This window comes from Hirundo rustica, chromosome 9 (genome assembly GCF_015227805.2).
Source record: "Hirundo rustica isolate bHirRus1 chromosome 9, bHirRus1.pri.v3, whole genome shotgun sequence".
Lineage (NCBI taxonomy): Eukaryota > Metazoa > Chordata > Aves > Passeriformes > Hirundinidae > Hirundo > Hirundo rustica.
The window spans coordinates 23,962,663-23,983,450 of NC_053458.1; the positions used below are offsets into that span (position 1 = coordinate 23,962,663).

At 43.9% G+C, this 20,788-nt stretch overlaps 1 protein-coding gene across 5 annotated transcripts in view; it reads left to right on the forward strand.

The window, feature by feature from the left end:
* Window positions 1–803: 803 nt before the first annotated feature.
* SMG7 (SMG7 nonsense mediated mRNA decay factor) overlaps window positions 804–20,788 on the forward strand; it is a 52,718-nt gene continuing 32,733 nt past the window's right edge. For all 5 annotated transcript variants that reach the window (XM_040072618.2, XM_040072621.2, XM_040072620.1 and 2 more), the window contains exon 1: window positions 804–896. In XM_040072618.2, the coding sequence (XP_039928552.1) occupies window positions 868–896 (29 nt within the window). In that variant the 5' untranslated portion in view covers window positions 804–867. The remainder of the gene's footprint in view (window positions 897–20,788) is intronic.

Genomic DNA, 20,788 nt, shown 5'->3' on the forward strand with positions numbered 1-20,788 from the left:
TCCCTGTCTGCAGGGAGGGCTCAGAACAGGGGCCAGGCTCTGCTCCCTGGGACCCAGCAATGGGACAAGAGACCATGGGCAGAAATGGATGCCCAGGAAGTTCCACCTGAACATGACAAAGAACTTCTTTCCTGTGCACTGACCAAGTACTGGAACAGAGACCAGAGAGGGTGTGGGGGGTATTCCAGACCTGTCTGGACACAATCCTGTGCCATGTGCTCTGGGATGACCCTGCTTGAGCAGGGAGGTGGGACTCCATGACCCACTGTGGTCCCTTCCAACCTGCCCCGTTCTGTGTTTCCGTGATTCTGCGACTGGGGCTCCCGCCAGCGCCAGGGGCCTCTTGGCAGGCCGCCCCTCCGTGGGCCGAGAGGGGCGATGTGACAAAGCCGGCTGTCGCTGCGCGGCTCCGCGCGGGTCAGGCCGCGGACGCAGGCCCCGGGATGCACCGCGGTTGCCGTGGCGACGCCCCACCGCCCCCTCGGTTGCCATGGCAGCGGGCGGGGGAAGGGTTTGTCGGTGGCGCCGCCGGAAGTGCCGGCGGGGGCGGGGTCCGGCCCGGAAGCGCGGCCGGCGCGGCGGGAGGGCCGCGGCGCCTCAGCGGGACTTGAGAGCGGCGAGCGGCCGCTGCCGGAGCGGCGAAGCCGGGCTTGCCCGGGCCGCCGAGAGGCCGGAGCGGCGGGGTCGACGGGGCGCGGGCGGTCCTGCCCGGCCGGAGCGCAGAGCGGAGACACCCCGCCCCTTCCTCCCCGCGGGCCCTGCACGGGAAGATGGCGGCGGCGGGAGGCGGCGGCGGCGGTGGCGCGGGGGCGGCGGGCCGGCCCGGGCTGTGAGAGCCGCGGCGGGACGGGCGGCGAGCGGCGGAGGATGAGCCTGCTGTGCGCGCAGTATCTCCGGTGAGTATCTCCGGAGCGCGGCGGGCCGGCGAGGCCGCGGCCGGGCGGCCCGGGGACGGCGGGGAGCGGGCGGTCTTGCAGCCCTCAGGCCTCGCAGCGGCGGTGAGGGGCGCCGGGCGGTGAGCGGGCCGTGCCCGGGGCCGTGTGGGGGACCCGGCCGCCGCGCTCCCGGAGCCCCGCGGGCGGGCGGGCTTGACTGCCGCATGGCCCAGGGCTCCCCAGCAAGGTCACGCCGGTGCCTCGGAGCCGCGGGGAGTGTAGGAGAGTCCACCGGCTTCCCCGCCGGAATTCTCCATCGCTTCTCAAGGAGGTGGCAGGGTAACTCGCCGCTGCGGTGCGACCGCGAAGTTTGACCCCGGCCGTGGAGCGGAACCAGTGCTCGCAGCCCCGGGAGGTGCTCTGGGAGAACGGGAGTAGCGGGAGTCGTGTCTCAGCCCTCGCCATCAGCTGGAAGTCCTCAGTCACGGCTGACACAGCCGGTCGGTGCTGGAGACGGTCAGCTGAGGGCTTGGGAGAGGAGTGAGGCTGCCGGGGCTGTGCTTTGAAACAGAATCTTTCCCGAGTCTCTCAAGTCGGGACTACGGGATACCTCACGTTGATACGAGCAGAACTTTGATAGGCTGTGGGGTGAATTTACCGTTTGGGTGACCTTGTACCCAAATGCTGGTTCTCTTGTGGTTTTGGAAAGCAGCGTCGTGAGCTACAAATGGCTTTTCAGTAGCTGTGAAGTACTAAATGTCCAGGTTGATCGTGTTGTGTCACCTCTGACGCTTCCAGAACACCTCATGGTGGAAAGGGAGTAGGTATGCCAAAAGGGCATGCATATTCCTTCCGAGGAGTTCAGGGCTTGGGAAGGATTTAGGATTGAATTCAAAGAGTATTTTACATTTCGAAAGCACTTTCTATACCAAGTTCTGGAACAATTCAGTGGTCTTTCCTTGCTGGTTCTCCAAATTCCTCTCTTCCCCTCATCTTGTCTTTTTTCTCTGCTTCCTTCTACTATCCCAGATCCTGCCTCAAGTTTATTTCTTCAAAAAAGGAAAAAGTGTAATCTTTTTATCTAATATTGAGTTTATGAACCTTTTTCTCTTCCAGGTGAGTACACCTATGCTGTCATGAAACTTCTTCATTCTTTCTTTCTTCTTACCTTATAACAAAACTCTTAAATGATTTATTATTATTAATCTTCTACCAGTAGAAGATTTGCTTTTTTATTGTAGGATGTGTCTTAATAATATTGTAACCTCTGGCTCCCTGTTCCTTCTTGTGACTGCACATGTCCTTTGGCTGCTTTGGGTTGTGGGAGGCCATACCACTGAGGACATGTCCCTGCCCCATCACCTTCCTGCACCACCAGGCTCTTCCTTAGTATTTTGCTGTGCCAAGCTGGAAATCCTTCCTGCAGGCTGTGGGCAGGAATCACCTGTTTCTCCTCTCTTTGTTCCTCCCACACTTCAGCTCATCCTGGGTTGTTCTTGCTTTTTCCTGACTGCTTTGCTTATATTGTGCCAAAGCAACAGGACTGAAGTGTGTGTGCACTGATGTGTCAGGCAGTGTCTCTGTCACCAAGAATCTTCTCTCTTCCTAAAACGACAGGACAGTCCACCTTCTCAACTTTTCTAGCACTCTGTAGTCCATCATCTTCCTTCTGCCTCTAAAGACCATTTGGGTTTGTTCTCTGTGTAGAAGGTATGTTTGGGGAAGGTTTCCTTGTGCTTTTTACGTACACAGAATGTACATTTAAATGGTTTGATTTGCATAAGGCAGAAATGCAGCTGCAGGTTCCTGCAGCCCAAGCTCATAAAGGGAATGGGGAATAAAGCCTCAGACTCTTGGAGCCAGTTCTGTTAGTCCTCTGTCTTTAGCAGGAGGGCACCTCCTTTTTTACTGTGGCAGGACGGGCTCAATCCGACTGTAATGAAGAAGGAATAGACCAAAGTGTAACAATGTCAGAGGGCACCTTTAACAAATAACAAAGACATTGTGCCAAATGAGGACATGAGGCAATTGGTCTCTGCTGTCTTCATTGTCTTAACACTAAGGATGGACAGAAAAGTTTCTGCAAGAAATAATTTTTCTGTGTATTTGAATTTTAGATAGAAGTGAGACAGATTTCTAAGGTGAACATGTAATGGTTGAATATCTAGTGAAATAATGACTCTGCAAGAATCGAGCTGCTGAAAAGATGAGCAGGGAAAAAGGGACTTTTGGCTGGACTACCTTAACTCTTCCACTTCTAGGTTCTTGCTTTCTGTATGTGTGTGAATCAGCTTTTTTAAAATGCTGTCCTTGAAGGACTGTGCTCCTTCAATCAGACTGTGAGAACTGAGGAATACCTGAGCCTCCTACAGAAGTCTTCCAGGAAAAGCAAATAAGGTCGGGCTTCATGTCCTGAGCATTTGAAAAGTTGCAGGAGAGTCTGTTTATAAGTCATCTTCCTATGTTGCAATAGATTTTTAGGATTTTTACTTTCCTGCTCTTATCCTTTTCAAAGTCACCTGTCAAGAGTATTGGAGTGAATTCTCTCCCATCTAGTTTCCTACATACTGCTCTGGAATCATTGTTTGAGTCACTTCTCAAAGATTTGCACTGCATCTGGTAAGGTGAGTAGACCTTTCAGAGGGTTCTTTTAGGAGATGAGAGCCTAAAAGATATTTTAGGAAACAGGGGCACTGTTCAAGTCTCCCTGTTCAGCTGAATCTTTTCATCACATCTGCTGAAAATTTATATCCATGCTATTTGTATTGCTTGGGGAATCTACAAGTACTCCCCATAAATCAAATTAATCTCATGGAACAATTGTCTACTCGAAAGACTAGATGGTTCACGTATCCTGTTAGATATGAAAGAAGTCACTTTTAAGCAAAATATCACTGATAGGATTTCTGACACAATAGCACAGAAACTTCTGAACACATCCATTTTATAAGCCAGTGCTGAGCTTTAGTCTATGTTCATTTTAGAGAAATGATCTTCAATGACAATTTTATATGTTAATGTTCAAAATGGAGTTAACTAGGATTCAGAAGTTTAGCAGTTTGACATATGACTGTCTCAATTTCGAAAAGATGTGAGCTCAGTTACCAGTTAAATGTGGCATTGCTCTGGTAAACTGTGGCTTTTAGCACAAGCACAAACGTAGAATATAAAGTGCTTGAATTACAGGGCTTGAGCACTGCTTAGAAATTCCAGTGCTGATGAACCAGTAGGTAGTTTCCTGTAGCTTTATGATGAGGCTGTAACCAACTTCATTAAAGGTTTGACTGCTTTAATAATTCAAATTGTGGGTCTCTTTTTGAAGACTCATCAGTAGCTCCATTAACTTCTGCATATGCTGTGTCTCTTCACGGTTGCTCCTTTGCTGTCTGCCGGCCCGTGACACACCTCTTGCAGTGTTCCTTCGCTGTTAAAGGAGGAGGGTAGAGCAGAGGTAATTGCAGTCTGTGTGTGAGCATGTTCTCTACTGATTCCTGATCAGGATGATGTAGAGGTGATGCTTGTCTGTGCTGGAAAGGCACCAACCAGAGTACTGTTTGAATGAGTCTCGGCGAGACTAAGTCACTTAGTTAAGTATCTTGAGAGTAAATGAAGGGAAAAGTTAGTAAATGTAAACTCTTAATAGTGTGTCCCTGCATTGGGCTTCCTGGAGTTGGCAGGGTCATAAGGCTGGAGGAGAGGCCTCAGGAGTCTCCTGTCCAGCCTCCTGCTCACAGCAGGGACAGCTCTGGGTCAGACCAAGTGCCCAGGGCCTGAAAACCTCCAGGGATGGAGACATCTCAGCCTTTTGGTGCAGCGTGAATGTCCTCGTGGTGGAAAAGGTTTTCTGTACATCCAGTCTGAACCTCTCCTGGTTTAACTTATGCCCATTGTCTCTTTTCCTCCCACCATGCAGAGAGCCTGGATCTATTTGCTCAGTCCCCTCCCTGGAATCATGTGGCAGCTGTGGGTGTCCCAGAGCCTTCCCTACCTCAGGCTGACCCAGCCTGGCTCCCGCAGCCTCTCCTCCAGTCCCAAATGCAAGTACTTCAGCCCTGACTGCTTCTGGAGGCCTTGCTCCAGTTGTTCCACAGCTTTCTTGATTTGTCTTGGTATCTGAACAAGACCAAGTCAGTCTTGGGAAGTATTCCCTTCAGCTTTTTGTTTTTGAAATGATTAATGCTACTCTCATATGATGTTTGCTCTTGAATTTTAAACAGGGGAGATGTAGTGGGGCCTGCTTTGGCCTTCAAGGAGACACCTCACAGCATGATGTTTTCTTTGGGGGAGCATAAAGTCTCCCTTCTAGTTTTGTCTCTTTTTTTCTCTATACAAGATGTCTCCACCATTTAGAGAATCTTCTCCACAACTAGAATTTGTGCCAGTATTTATGAGCAATGCTTCTTATTATTTTTTGAGGGTGAGAGTAATGATTTAAAAAGGCAAGATTGATGAGGGCTGCTATTTACTTAGGATCAACAAGCTTTTTGTGGTGACCTATGAAGTAAAAAGAATCACAGTAAAAAAAAGTGTCAAGCAATTCCCCACTGAGCTTTCTGCTGAAGGAAATACATCTTGCTGAGAGCCCCAAGACACACACACCATACTCCTCAGGTGTCTGGGCAGCAATTACTTGTTCCCTTTTTCCTATCATGGGTATCCAAATTACTGTGCATCCTCCTGTCACCGAGGGACAACTTGTGCTAAAGTCACTGCCAGACCTGCGATAATTTTTTGTTTTTCAAACTTATATTCCCAAGGAAACAAGGCTTGTTCAGTGTGCTGGAGTTGGTTGCTGCCATTATAACTTTGTGAAAGTTAGCTGGTTAGGTGATCGTGTTTGGGTGATCCAAAGGAGTGTGCTGGTGAGAGAGAAGCAGGCAGAGCCCAACGGGGGTAAAGCAGCACTTTGTTCCTGTGCTGGGGTTTGAGCATGCTCCTCTGTAGGGAGGTGACAGCAGGGATGGGAGTGCCTGTGCAGGGGCAGGGCATATTTCCCTCCTGGAGGGACTGGCAGGAAGGTGAATATGTGCCAAAGAGGGCTGCAGTAACCACAGAACGTGACTTGCTTAGCACTAGGCAAAAGCTTGGCCATACACACCGAGGGTGGGTTTTAAACTTGAACAGCTCTTGACAGAAGTTTCTCACTCTCACTTACCCTCACCCCAGATGTGATGGCATAAATCTATGGCCAAGTCTAAAGTAAGCTGAACTGGGGAACCACACTAGCTTAAAACTGCTGTAGTTTTGTTTTTTATCCAAAATATTGCTGTAGTTTTGTTTTTTGGTTTGAGTTGGTTTCCTGGTTTCCTGATACCATTCATTGTTACTACAGACGTGCTGACGAAAAGAGTGAAGTTGTGTGCAACAGGATTGGAGCACTAATGGTTAAGAGCAGGGTGGGACTGCTGCTTGGAGTGATAGTGTTTGTTACCACTGAAGTGCTCACTGACCCAGAACCCTAGTAAATAGTGTCCTGTTTGCTAGAATATGGCTGTACCTATATATAGAGTATCATCCTTATAGAATATACACCTGGTATCACTGTCAACAAACCGTACCCCTCTTTCCAGTCTGGACTGAGAGTCTCCCCTTGCTGCAGAACACAGCTTATTGTGAATGCTGTTACTGCACTTCCTTTGTGCTCTGCTGTGAGGTTACTTGTACAACAGCATTCCAGTGACCTAGAAGTGCAGGTTAGTGGAAGTAAAGTTACAGCTGTATTTATTTATTTATTTATTTTTGATGGCAGGGATGATTCCTGTAGCAATTAGTTCTTGTTCTAACCTGCATATTCCTATGTAGTTTGATCTTTTATTGGAAAAGAGAAAGTTCTGTTGTGGCAGTAAAACCAGGTGATGCTTGTCTGAAGTGTTAATGAGGGAGTGCACCAAAGCATTCTGAGAAGGCTGCCACCATCCCTGAGTATAGGGGATTGGAGGGTTTTTTTTCCCCTCTGTTTCTTCATTTCAGTGTATGGTAAGAAGGTACATTTTCTTTGTGAATTAGCTGTTTGATTTAAGTATTCAGTGTAAAGTATACTGTGATATTGTGGCTACTTGTAAAATCTCTTCTATCCTAAGAAATCGTAACAACTAACCATAGCTTGGTCCAGTGAGATGTTTTTGGCCTCTAAATGCTGATCTGAGCGCTGAATTGTATCACAAACTTAAGCTAAGCAACTTAAAGCTCTGTTTAAATCAATCTATCTGGAAACTGAAGCAGGGCAGGCCCTGCTTTTTTTAGTTCGCCACACTGGCTGTTGTGGGCATTTTCAGATGTCTGGATGTTTCCTGTTGGAGAAGGAAAGGTTGGGTTGATGGGAAAGGACAGTGACTTGATGGATAAATGCCTTGGCATCTTCCCTGCCCTGCTCAGCCAGCAAAAATGAGCATAGAGGAGGAGTAATTGCAGTTCAAGTGCGTGGTGGCTGGGGAGGGAAGAGGGCATAATTTGCTGTAGGATCTGATTTTTGTTGGATGAGGAGCTGCTGGGGATTGTAGAAGCTTCAGGGTTCTTCATCAGTGCTATTAGATGTTCACCACAGCAGCAGACATTCACTCATAGCAGCAGACTGGTAGAAGAGCAGTTAAAGAATGCAGCTATGATTTGTAAGGAATATATGTGGGAGGACAGTAGTTGTTGCTTTCATTACTTTGAACTTGAGGATTATCCTCGTATTACTGGAAAAAACTGTCAGGCAGGAGGGGGATAAACCCACAGATTTTTTTCCTTAAAATCATTAGCAGAGATGCATACTTTGATTCTGTAGTTTTTAATGTATTATGAGGGAGGTCATAGATTTCAGTGGTGTTTGGGAATGTGTAGGTTTTCCTGTGCTTGGTGAGGGATGTGGTATCTTACCCATCTTACTGCTGTGACAGAATAGAGGAATAACAGATTGTTTGTTGTGAAGTGACATGAGACTCTGAGCCATGGTTTCTCATGATTCCATACCAGGTGGAGGGCTGGTGGCTTTGTTTGTGTGTCCCTGCTGAGCACTTGAATTGTTGCACTGGACAAGGTATTGCTGCAAGTGTACAGCTGTACTGGAGTTAGCACCAGCTGCCAGTTGTGCAGCCCTGCTCCAAGTCCTGCCTTTGGGCTGTGTTTCTGGACTTGTCTGCCCACTGCTGCTCTTCCCATTTGAATTTAAGACTAATTTTTGGTTGTAAACTTGGAGGGTTCCCAGATGACCAAATGTGGGGGGAATGGCTTAAACAGTGTTCTGAAGCTGAATGTTTAAATTCATCTGAGTTAAATCAGCAGGTACTTGTTCAGATCAATGTAATCCTGTGAGTTGGGGTGGAATAAACTTTTTTGAGTGACATTAGGCCTGCTTTCTCTTCCTTTTGTGTTCCAGTCAGACTTCTCTTGGATTATTCACACTGGTTTCTACACTCAAGGGATTATCATAAGGAACCAGAAGGCTGAGGAGTCTCTGAATCTCTTGGGATTGTTACAGAGTGGGTGACAGACTGAATTTCATTGATGGAACTCAAATCAGAGATACCCCTGAGGTACTTAGGAGTTGTGCTAAAGTTAATATTCTCTTCCATCTTCAGGGAAAAGGAAGATAATGTTTCTGAAAGTACTTACTATGTCCTGAATACATCAACAGTGTAGTTCTCATCTTTTAATGTCATTGTTTTTGGGGATGAAAGTGTCCTCTAGTGCTCAGCCTGACTGAACAGTTTTCTGCTTTGTCTAATGGTGGTATGGGTAAAGCTGATTTTTATTTTATTTCTCCCCCTTCACTCTGAAGCATTGTCTGTTTTGAGTCTGTGGGCCCTGCTTGTCTTACAGCTGAATTATCTGAGAGCTACTCTCTAGCTGTTAGAAAATGAGAAATTAATTTTGAGTGTGGGGCCTCTAAAACTGATTCTGCCAAAATAATTTGGGGAACATTTCTTAAACTACTTAAAGGAAACTACTTTTCTGTTTGGAAAACAGAAAAACAGATCTTTTGGGCATTAAGCATCTTTATTTCAGACTTTGATGTTTCATGATGCCTTGATTTAATGAGGCCTTGAGAGTTGTTCCTATTTAGTCAGGCTACAGCAAAAGGCAGTTTGTTTGGGGCCTGCCTGTTTTCAGCCCCCTGGACCCCCCTGTAGTCTGTGCTGTGGTATTTACCACACCTTCGCTTCTCTACACATCGAGAATAAGTGAATTTATGATAAATCTCTTGGGAAGACCATTTTCTCCCTTTGTTTTATGATAGTCCTGTAAATTGTGCTACTGTCTGTTGCAGTGAAATTCTCCTGGTATCTGATTTGCCATGTCCTGTGTTGGTCTCACCATGATGTGAAGAAAGAATGTGGATATTGCTGTGTGTCAAACAACTGTGACTGTGTGATAATCTTTTTTTTTTAACCCAAACCCAAAACCCTTTGACATCTTCGGTTCCTTCTGCAGACAGTACTGGTTTTAGCAGGGTCTTTGGGCATTCTTGGTCTTAATTCAAGGTACACTTGAGCTGTTGTGAGGGGTCTTTAGGGCAAATTTTTCAAACTAGCCTAATAATAACTGAGAGTTATGACTGGAAATGCTAATCCTCTATTCCTATGGAGAAGGAAGGATGGGACAGGACTTCTGGCTGTTGAATTTGTCTGTCTTGAAGTGTAGTGTAAATACTTGTCGATGATAATGCAATGACCAAACTTTTGAGCAGAGAGACTTGATTGAGCCAGATATTCCCAGGAAGAAGCCAATCTGTTGGGAAGAACAGCGTTCAAAGGATTTAAGCCACATTTATAAGTACTAAAAAAAGACCCAGACCCACCAAAAGGGTATAAAAACATGAAAACTTTAGCAGCTCTTAGAGCTCAAACATGCTTCAGTTACTAGTAAAATAAAGGAAATATTATTTTAATTTTAAGGAAAATGTGAGATTTCTAGATTGGTTAATGATTGTAAATTAAACTATTAAAGTATGCAGAGTAAACTTGCAGTAAAAACCTAGGTGATTCAGTTTGTCTTATTACCACTGACAGTTGTAATGTTGAACATATATGTGAAATCTTTATCTAGGAAAGAAGTAATAAAATCCTTAATATGCATTGTCAACATGCATTTGAATTATTCCAGTAGGCCTTAATTTATGAGTATGTCACATAGATTATGCCAGGGCATGAATGTCTGTCAGGTTTTCCACCCAACTTGAACATACCATTATTTAATTTAGAGATTTATTCTGTTTTGAGGTAAGTGGTAGGAGATATGGGGCTTGGGGCAAAGACATCTGTAGGGGATTGTGGCTTGCACTAACTTCAGCTGAAGTACTTGTTTTCTGCTTTTGATATCAAAGACTAAAATAATCTCTAATGCTTGAAAGTACCCAGAAAAATATTTCCAGCGTGTTTCTAGCAAAGATGTCAACTGCTTGCTGATGGTGCTTGTGCAACCACAGACTATTTTGGTTGCTTCCATCACAGGTGGCCAGTGAGAAGTCAGCACTAAAAAAAGTGCTGTGTCTGCCTGTGACATTATGGTACGTGGTAAGAATTTGGGGATACTCATTCAAGATCAGTTAAAATTCTGTACTCTTTGGTTAAATATGGTTACAAAAATGTGTCTTCTGTCCTATCTGATTCTGTTAATTCCTGAAATACTTCTTTGAGACCTGGAGCTGGAGCATTAGGTGATGTGGGTCAAGAGTGTTTTGTCTTCAGGAAGGACAGATCCAAAAGGCATGAAGATCTTTGGGCCTTTAAGGACTCGGGTGCAGGAAATTTTTTGTGTATAATGGGAAATGCTGTTGAACATAAGGATTTCAGCCTTTGGTATTAAAGCAGCATGATTCACCTGGTTTCCCTGCTTTATTGTCAAATGCTGAAGCACAGTGCCAAAATTATTCTATTTTCAAACTTCTTTTGGACATGCTGGTATGCTACATGAAACGAGTGACTGTGACACCTTTGGTTGCAAAGTGGAATGCAGAGGCTGCATTGGCTTGTGCAGCCTGAGTAACACAGATCTTGAGTCAGTAACTGGTAACTGTGTAGTCATGTCAAATCCTTTGATAGCATTGTCTCTTCTTGCTTAATATGCCTCAAAGATTCAGAAAATGTCTTCTCTGAGCGAGGACATTCACTATCCTCCCCACCTTCCAAAAGCAGCAGTGGGTTGAGCAAGGCAGGTGATTTTTGCTGTGGGATTTGGTGCGAGGAAGGAGTCGGAGTGGGTGAACTCAAGGCACACAGCAATTCCTGAAGGCAAGACATAATGCTCTGTGGGAATGGTTTGTCAGAGTGTCTGGGATACTGCGCTGGGCTATGGAAGTGACTCGGTAGGATTTCAAAAACAAGCAACTAAAAGTGTGTCAGAAATAACATCAGAGTGATGGAGTTGGCTACATAACCTTTTGAGGTCCTTTCTAGACTTACGGTTTGATCTTCAGGTGCAATGTGTTAATCCATTGCTCTGGAGCCTTTTCCTCAGCCTTTGCAGAAGAAAATGAGGTCTGGACTGCTGAGAGGGAGACTGCTGTCTGGAAAACTGTATTCACATTATTTTTTTCTATACTTTATGTTTAGTAAAGGTCTGCTAACCCCCCATGTTTTTCCATATATGATTCATACAGCAGATAATGATTTGCAGTCAGCTGAATGTTCGTGTGAAGTTTTCTGACACAGAACTAGAAAGGACTCTGTCTTTACATCTTGGGATTTAAATTGTAAATCAATTTTTTGGCTTTTTTTAATAAAAATATTTAGCCCTCACAAGTAGATTTAACCTTGGGAGTTATAAATTTGCTCAGATGCTTGCTCCTAAACAATCCATTAGTTTTCAAAATGGGAAAGGAGGTTACTGATTAACTGGGAGTACCTGGGAGTGTTCAGTGGGGCAATGGTGGCAGCAGTTCTGTTTGGGGGCAGTTGCGGCCTGCTGGAACAGAGCTGCACAGGTCAGCTGGACTTGGGCCAGGGACCTGCATCTCTTCAACCAGGCTGGATTGCCTCCAGACCTGTTGGTGTTCGACAGGCCTCAAAACTTCAAGCTACACATTTCTTGGAGAGGACAGTTCTTGTAGTAGTGTATCCATCTGCTTCCCTTCTTCTCTCCTGATAACATTTGCTAGATCTAAACTGGTTGGATTGGTCATAGGTTTCTCCTTCAGCTGAACACAGAACGGAGTAACTTCCCATATTCCAGGAGTACCATGTGTTTTGGTGATGGACTTGGGTAGTAGCCAGCAGCCCTTCTTGTATCAGCCTCTCCTGAACTGAGGAGAACCAACAGCAGAGGACTGTGGGAAGAGTTGTGTGTTGCTAAGCTAGATATTATTTGAATATTCTCTAGTTGGAAATTGAGTTTATCTCAGAACAGCCTTGCCTGTGTGTTTCTGATAGAGAATAGGGAGCAGCTACGAGGCTCCTGTAAGCGATTGACAATGATCTACTGAGTACCCATTTAATTATCATAAATAGAGGAAATAATTCTCCGTGACTGATGTTCAGCCTTCTGCCATTACTGTGCTTTCAGAGTATGGTTTGCATGCATTTTCAAGATGAAGAATTGAAAATAATTTCTAAGATTCAGCTTGAAATTAGGATCATACCCAGATGTAATATGAGTGGTTTTGTAAAGGCTTGTTTGTACCGTGTGATGTCCTTTCAAATCTCTTAATAATGAATAGCTGTTTAAAACTTCTGAGTATGTCGTGTTTGTGCATAGATGTGTGTTTTGTGTGGTGTTGACGTGATTGGAAGTTTATAAAATGGGATTGGCAAAAAACCAGTTTATAGTTACTGAATGACTTAATTCAGTTATAGTTACTGAATACTTAAATATCAATAATTTTGCTTTAAGGCTTATGTTTTAGAAGGCCTTGACTAACTGGGCATAGATCTTGGTATTATAACTTGGAGAGCACATGTTGAAAACACTGAACTCTGTATCTGTCCTAGCTAACTTGCTACAAACACGATATGAAGGATTACTTGTCCTTTATTTCTGCCACCTCTCATGGTATTGCCTAATGGATTTGCTCTTTACCCATCTGCTGCTTAGCAATGAAGACAGTATCTCAAATTCCCAGTAACTGACTCCTCTTAAATGATCACTTCCTCTGTGTTGGAGTCATTCCAGCCTTACTGAGCATAAAGGTCAGCATTTGCCACTGTGCAAGGGGTGATTTGAGGCAGGGATTGAGAGGAAGGGGTTCTCTAGAGAACACCAAAAATGAGCAAGAGATATGAGTTGTATATCCCAAGCTGTTAGTGGAGGCTGGAGGCAGTAGGAGACTTGTAGAGCAGACAGTGGGAATTTAGGTGCTGCAGTTGTTGTCCCCTTGATGCAAAGTGGAGTGGCATTTCCAGGAGGAAATGTGTGTCACTGCTCTCCGGCTCGCAGGCAGGCGAGAGGGCACGTTTTGTCTGCATTGCAAGTGTGGCACTGAACAGACTGTGGCTTCCTTCCTTTGAATTGGATTCTCTTTGCTTGTCTGGGAGATCCCATGCAGCGTCCAGGGAGGGCTGCTATCTGCTGACCTCATTGGGTTTCTCCAGGGCTGACTTGAAAAGCAGAACTTTCTGAAACTGATTTGATGATATCCATCTGAAGCTTATCTCAATGCTCAGATATCTGCATTTTCCGTAATTCTGGAAATGGTTTTCATAGTGCAAAAACTGTTAAAAGAAGTAATGTTCACTTGTTTTAACATCTGTTGTCTGCAGTTTCCAGCCCCTTAAGAAAAATGAAGGTTTTACCAAGTCAGGTACTGTAATATAGCAAATTACTGCTGGTGTTACTATACATTTTTCACCATTGAGACCTGATAGTGTATGTTCTCATCAGGTTGGGTTTGAAAGAGAAAAAAATAAAGATGTGAGAAACAATGCCTCACTTGTTATAATTTTAAAAGGTTTATTGAACCACAATAAGGAAAAAGGGACAGTGCTGGGAGCTTAGCTGCAGCCAGAGGCACAGTGCCCACACCCGTAACAATCCTTATTTATGCTATTGACAAGCCAACCCTCCCCACACTTGTGCTTGTATCAGTCCTTTCACCCAGCTCCTCCTTTGTCCCGCCTCTTGGAGTCTGTGCAGTCCTTCCGGCTTTCCCAATGGTCGAAGATCAACTTTCAACATTACAAAACTTACATAAAGAACCGCCAGATCTTAACAGAACTTCTTTTAACCTTATAACATACATTAATCATTTGTTTTGTGAGAGCCAGCATCACACTATCTGTTTATTACAAGGGGGGTTTGGTTGTTGTTGTTCAGAAAGAAATTCTGTTGCTTCTCCCTGCTCAGTCTCAAAACCTTGTGGGCATCATCATGTCAAGTTCAGTTGTAAAGCTTTCACATCCCTCTTAGGGCTGTCGTCCTAAGAACTGGTAACCCTTCTGTGTGCTTCCCCAAAGTTCCTCATTGTGGGTAGTGAGGGAGCAGAGCTTTTTTTGGTGTCTATCTTCCTTTAAGGGAGAGGGCTGTCAATGGCTGAGAGGATTGGAGGGCAGTCTTGAAGGTTTTGTGCACTTGTACCTTTAAGATTGCCTTAATTTTGAAAAATCTCTTGTTCAAGGGGTGGTGTAAAGATTGGAGGAGATATACAGATGGATTATATATTTGATCCTAAATGTTCTGCCTTTCACTTGTTTTCAGGTCAGCTGCAAAGCTGACATATTGTCAGCCAGTGCAGTAAATGCGGTACTGTATGGATGTGCCATAAAAGTACTACTTTTTTACAGTTTGCTATTAGAAATTTTCTTTTGAATATATTCCTTAACGTATGAAAATATATCAATGTCTTGAATTGTCACACATATTAAGTATCCATTTATTATTTTCTGAGCATACCTTTTTTATAGCTAATAAATTCTTATTACTATTACTGAACCAGGATTTTTCTATACTGAAAATAGTATCAGGTTACCTATGGAGCTACACTGTCAGGTGCTGGAAGGTAAACAAGGTAAAGGTGACCAGAGTTTTTGTGCTTTTCCTTGTTGGGCAGCATCCATTTATAGGTTATTTTTATCCCTGCTGTCTTTAGTAAAATTCCACAAAACTAGTAGGTCAGTATGATGAGTTTAAGAACAGCATAGTCAGTATTTTTAAAGAACGACTATGGAAGTGCAGCTGAGCTTTCCTGAGCTAATCCTAACACTGTGTATTTATTGTCAGCTATTCTTGCTTGAACTGGAAAATACAGGTTGTTGGGTATATATTTTCAGGTTACTCTCCTGGCTTAAATTTTGGAGTTCTATGGAACAGATCCAGGCATATTGCTGCTGCTGCAGCTGGACCCCATTTCTGAGGCATTTAGCTCCAAGTTCTGACTCCAAGTTGTAAGAAGAGGGAGAGCGGAGAGGCCAGTGGAGGCAGGGGAATGCCAGAAGCCTGAGCAGTGTAGGAGATTTATATTTCCCTCTCTGCAGATTAAATCAGAGATTAAGAGCACATTAACTTCTCTTAGGAGCACTTTTACCTTTGGGGCATATAATTGTAAAGTCTTGGGACAAAGAAACTGACTTCCATGAAACTGGAGGGAAAAAATGAGTTCAAATGAAATTGACTGCAAGGGTACTTTTACCCTTATCCAAGGAGGAGGATTGTCAGCTCTGATCAAACTTGGAAAGAGTTGATTTTGGTGGTTGTGTTTTGAGGATGATTATTATGATTTGCTTCTAATAAAGGAGAATGAGGGAAGACGAGATTAAGGAAATACCGTGTCTGTGTCCACTTTCTCAACATCCTTCTCAGGTACAGTGAGAACAGGAATAGAGCAGGATGCCCTGTGGAGGGGGCTTGTATTCAGGTGGTGATTGCTTTGCTTTAAAATCTGCTTGCAGAAGTGTAGTTTGCCTTTTTTTTTTTAAACTAGTGATGAAATACTTGTTTCTGTGGCTTTGATCCATAGCTATAATCTGATTAAACTGCAGGTCAAGGAAATTAGCTCTACCCTGACTTCAGCTGCCTGTAAGAGGAATAATAAGATTTAAGCTACTTAGCATATAAAATTGACCATAAGATTGTTCTGTTAAAGGTGTTATTCATTGGTGTATGTTAGCAGTGTTCTTCCAAGGCACATGGAACGTTTAATTCCATGACCCACAGCCTGAAAATCTCTTGCTACCTTGGTAAGAGCTGACATCACTCAAACCTGCCAGCTCCCAAAGCAAGTGATTCCAGAACTTTATGCAAACTATGGTCAATTAAATTAGGTGGCAACACTTTAAAGTTTGAAACTGGTCAGTTAAATTAGGTGGCAACACTTGAAAGTTTGAAACCCTAAGAACTTGTTCTCTAGAGGTAAAGCTGTTGAAGTTAACAGTATGTGTCTGATGCATGAGTAGGTAGAGTCTGTACACAAATTAATAAGTAAAATCTTTGTTGGATGCTATATACCCCTGCGAAATCCTGATTCCATCTGTTTTGCCCTTTCAGGAAAAGGTACTGAGGCTGTTAACAGGAGCTGTTGTCTGAAGCCTGTTGTATTCAGGTCATGTTGAATTAATGGGTGGAGGAAAAATCAAAGATGAGGGTTACCCGCAAGTTCGCTACTGCTGTTATTCAGGTGTAACCATCTAGGCTTATGCACAATCCTAAGATTGCTATAAAATATTTCCTTTTGACAAGTCACAGTTAGAGATACAGTTATTGTCTACAAAACAGTTCAGGGAAGTCAGAGTTATGTTTCAGAACCCAACCTTTAGAAAAATGTACCAGCTGTAAAGGATTGGTAGCCAGAGAGTCTCTAAAAACTATAAAGGAAGCTTTCAGTTTTAGCAAGTGTTAGTGGTAACTCTTAGGAATTGAATGAAAAGTACTTATTTTCCAAAAAACTGTCAACCACTTGTAACAGCAAGTGGTTTTGCTCACATCTGAAGTGCTAAACTCCAGATGTGAATGATGTCTTACAGTGCTTGGGAGCTTCTGAACAACCAATCTCGCCTAAATATGCTGTGCAGTATTCAGTGTCCATGCTCTTAGTGTTTCCTACTGCTTCCACCTGCCCTAAATCAGCACGGGTATGCTTAAATACAGACAAAAAAAGAAAAAAAACCTACTGAGTAATAAAACCATTATAATTTTTTGTTGAAGATAACTGTTATTTTGAGGAAAATCTAAAATGGTAGTTGCAGGCTGTTGGTTTGAAGTTCCTTCTGGGTCTGAGCCTTGCCAAATATTGAAATAATGAAATTAAAACATTAATTTAAGTGTGTTTGACTTTTAGTATGCTAATATAGAAAATCTACCTTTTCTACCCAAAATGAAAGATTTCCCGCATTTATTCTATATGAAAGATTTCCCACATTTATTCTATATATTCTCTGTATTTTTCTGTTCCCTTTCAAAAGAATGAAAACTTTCTGGTGGTGCCCTTACTGAGCCATGGGATCAGTCACCTCCTGCTAAGGCACATTAGGCTGCAGGTGTTTTTCATTGTGGTACAGCTTTTGCACACACCTCCAGGAAAGAGAACTGCAGGAGTATGAATTTCTGTGTGGAGTGGAACTCCTGACTATTTAATGTTTCTTAGTTTTTAGAATCACACAATATGTCATTGGATTCTGATGGCTTTTTATAAGCCCAGCTGCCTGGATTGATTGCCCGTTTTAGTCATGTAAATCTCAATTCCTTTGGTGGGTGGGGTTGTGTTACTGAGATTTGATGAGGGAACTGATACAGCCGCTAATGCTTATGGTGGCAGGGGAAAACCAGGTGGAATGCCCCTTCAGGAAGGGTGAAAGCAGTTCTGTGTTGGCTTTGTGAGGTCTGGGGTTTTCCACATTTTTTGTAGAATTTGTCATGCCACAGCAGATCATGCCTGGCACATCCTCAATGTGATAATGAGAGAGGTGTGGTATAAGTGAGGCTTGACTTACAGAAATAGCGGATGTTAGCTGGCTAACACAAAACTGCTGCTTTCAGAAGGTGGGTTTAATTTTATTGGCTATCTGTGCTTGATAATGAAGCTTGTTAGCAGACCCCTGCTTCTGTAGAATGGATAAGGCCCTATTGGAGATGCAGGTTAGTGTATGCAGAAATGAAAATTTGTGATCACTGAAAGTGAGTGCTTTGAGTTATAGCAGAACTGAAGACAAATATTGGAACAGAAATCAGTTCTTTTGGGGACAGTGGTAAAATAGATCAATTTGTTCAGTGATATGCAAATCTAGTTGGAAGTCAGATGGCAACAAGAGGAAAACTTGAATAGTTAACCAAAGAGGCTGTATTTTCTTTTCTTATATGATTTTAACATCAAATGAAGCAAACTTGCTGTAGGGTTAGAGTAGGTGTGACTGCATGATCTTTTGATGTACCTTTCGTTGTGATGAGGTAAACATTTCAAAATATATATACAGGAGAGGCATCCCAATATTAGTGGGATTTTCTTTCTGTAGTGCTTACAGGTTAAGGAAAACATCTTGTTTTCTTATTCTGCTTTGGGAAAACTTAATCGATCAAGAATGGTAAAAACTTGGAAGAGGGAAAACAAAGTGTCTTTCTTGTCTTCCTTTGCTAAGTCCAGTGGTTCATTCCAGATTAAATGTAGCCTCTGAGTTCCAGCAAAACAGAACTTTATATAATCTCAGGTTCTTAAGAGAAGTTTATTTTGTCTTCTGTGGGGACTTAAATTTTTATTTATTTTACATCTTTAGGACCTCAGGGGATGGTCCTGACTCCTGTGTTTTAAAGTTTGGAAGCTTTTCAGTTTTATGAATAAAATTAAAATTGCTTTAGCTATCAAATGTTTTTACTGAATTGGGTGGGAGGCAGTTGTATTTCAGTTTAAAGTTTGACTACAGCACAGAGCTGAATCTACATCTTTGGTTAAGAAATGATAAAAAATAGCTATTATGATATATCAAGGTGGTATATGGAAATGCTTGAAATACAATTTTTTGAACTATGGTTTATCTTTATTTGGTTTTGGACCAAAAATCTTAGGGAAGCCTGAATGAAATGCTCCCGCTGGGCAAGGAGGAACTTGAGAATATTCTTGAAATGATACAATGTGTAAACAAGCCCTACCAGGTTTTCTAGCAGGCAATCTTTTTTGCCCCAGGATGAGTCATTCTGTTGTAAATTCAGTATGAAGTGGTTCAGTAAAAGGCTTGTTGAAAATGCTGCGTGATAGAAGGAACCATTGGCAGAGTGAGAAACTCCTTTTAGTTGTTACCAGTGAGCTCCAGTCGGTGCCCACTAGGAGTCCCTGAGCACCAGCAAAGGCCCATTGTGAAGTTTAAGGAACAGGCAGTGCATCTTTCTTATCTTCTCCCTCCCTCTCTCCCTCCCTCTCTCTCTGCTAATATTTTGCCACTGACACAGAACAAGTTTTGTACCTAGGCTTGCCCCCTCTTATCCCGGCTTGGAATGCAACTCTTTGAAATAAATTGTTTCTAGGTATAAATGAGAACCAGGATATTAATGTTAGACCTACTTTCCTAATTCCTTTGGCCTCTAGGAAGTAATGAAATAATTTCTATACATTTTATTAAAAATTAGAGTATTGCTTGTTGCAATTTTATAAATTCTACAAGGCAGTCTATGTTATGGCCCGTGAACTGTTTGGTGCTAAAGTCTCTTGTCCTGTGAGCCATGAGTCTTCTCTTCCAAAACAAGTGTTTTTAAATAAGTCTTTTTGGCAGAAGCTGGGGTCTAGCCATATGATTAGGTCTTTGCATTTACTAAGAGTCTGTCAGCAGTTGCACTGATGTAGAGGCTGAGATTCTCTTCATCTGAATTCTCTAGGCAACGGTGAAGACAAACTTCTGGGGGAAAAAAGGCACTATTTCCCCCTTTAAAGATGATACTTAGTGGAAGGTAGTACCACACAAGTAATTTCGAGAGGAGCAGTTCTTGGCTTTTAAAGGGCAGAGCCTTTGTGCCTGGAAGAGTATTCTGGTCTCGTGTCTGTGGGTGCAGTCCTGTGTGTCCTGCTGGGGCTGAGCCTCATCATTCATGGCTTTGGCAGCACAGATCGTGTTCTCAGCTCAGAGACCTTCACCGCACTGGAAGATGTTTGAAGCATGAGCCAGACTGTAGGAACTTGGCTGGCTGTTCAGAAAAGCGAGGTTCCAGCACCTGAGCAAGTCAGCTTTTCCTTGGGAGCAGTGGCATCGCTGGCTGCCAAGTCCCAGCACCACAGTTCTGTGCCTGACTGGACTTGCAGGTCAGCAGCGCAGCAGCTGCCGAGGCACAGCATGCAGAGGAGATTCCTGTCCCTCCTCAGTTCTTCTTGGCTCCATGAGGGCAGGATCTGCTCGTTCCCATCCTGCTGGCTGCAGCCACAGAGAGCCATCACTTAGGTGCCTTTTGTTACCTCTGTGTGGATGAGGAAGAAGTGCTTCTTGAGCTTTCAGCTTTCTCCTGACACAGTAGCTAAAATTTGCGTTGTTTGTTATCTCTTCTTGGATGACGTTTAATAAGTCCAAGTGCTGAGTCCTGCACTTTGGCCACAACAACCGCCTGCAGCGTTACAGGTTGGGAAAGGTGTGGCTGGACAGTGCCCAGGAGGAAAGGGACCTGGGGGTACAGGTGACAGCAGCTGAGCATGAGCCAGCAGCGTGCCCAGGTGGCCAAGAGGGCCAGTGGCATCCTGGCCTGGATCAGGAATGGTGTGGCCAGCAGGAGCAGGGAGGTCATTCTTCCCTGTACTGGGCACTGGTGAGGCCACACCTCGAGTGCTGTGTCCAGTTCTGGGCCCCTCAGTTTCGGAAGGACGTTGAGCGCGTCCAGAGGAGGCAACAAAGCTGGTGAAGGGCTTGGAACACAAACCCTGTGAGGAACGGCTGAGGGAGCTGGGGTTGTTTATTCTGGAGAAAAGGAGACTCAGAGGTGACCTCATCACTCTCTACAGCTTCCTGAAGGGTGGTTGTAGACAGCTGGGGGTTGGTCTCTTTCTCCAGGCAGCAACTGACAGAACGAGAGGACACAGTCTCAGGCTGCGTCAAGGA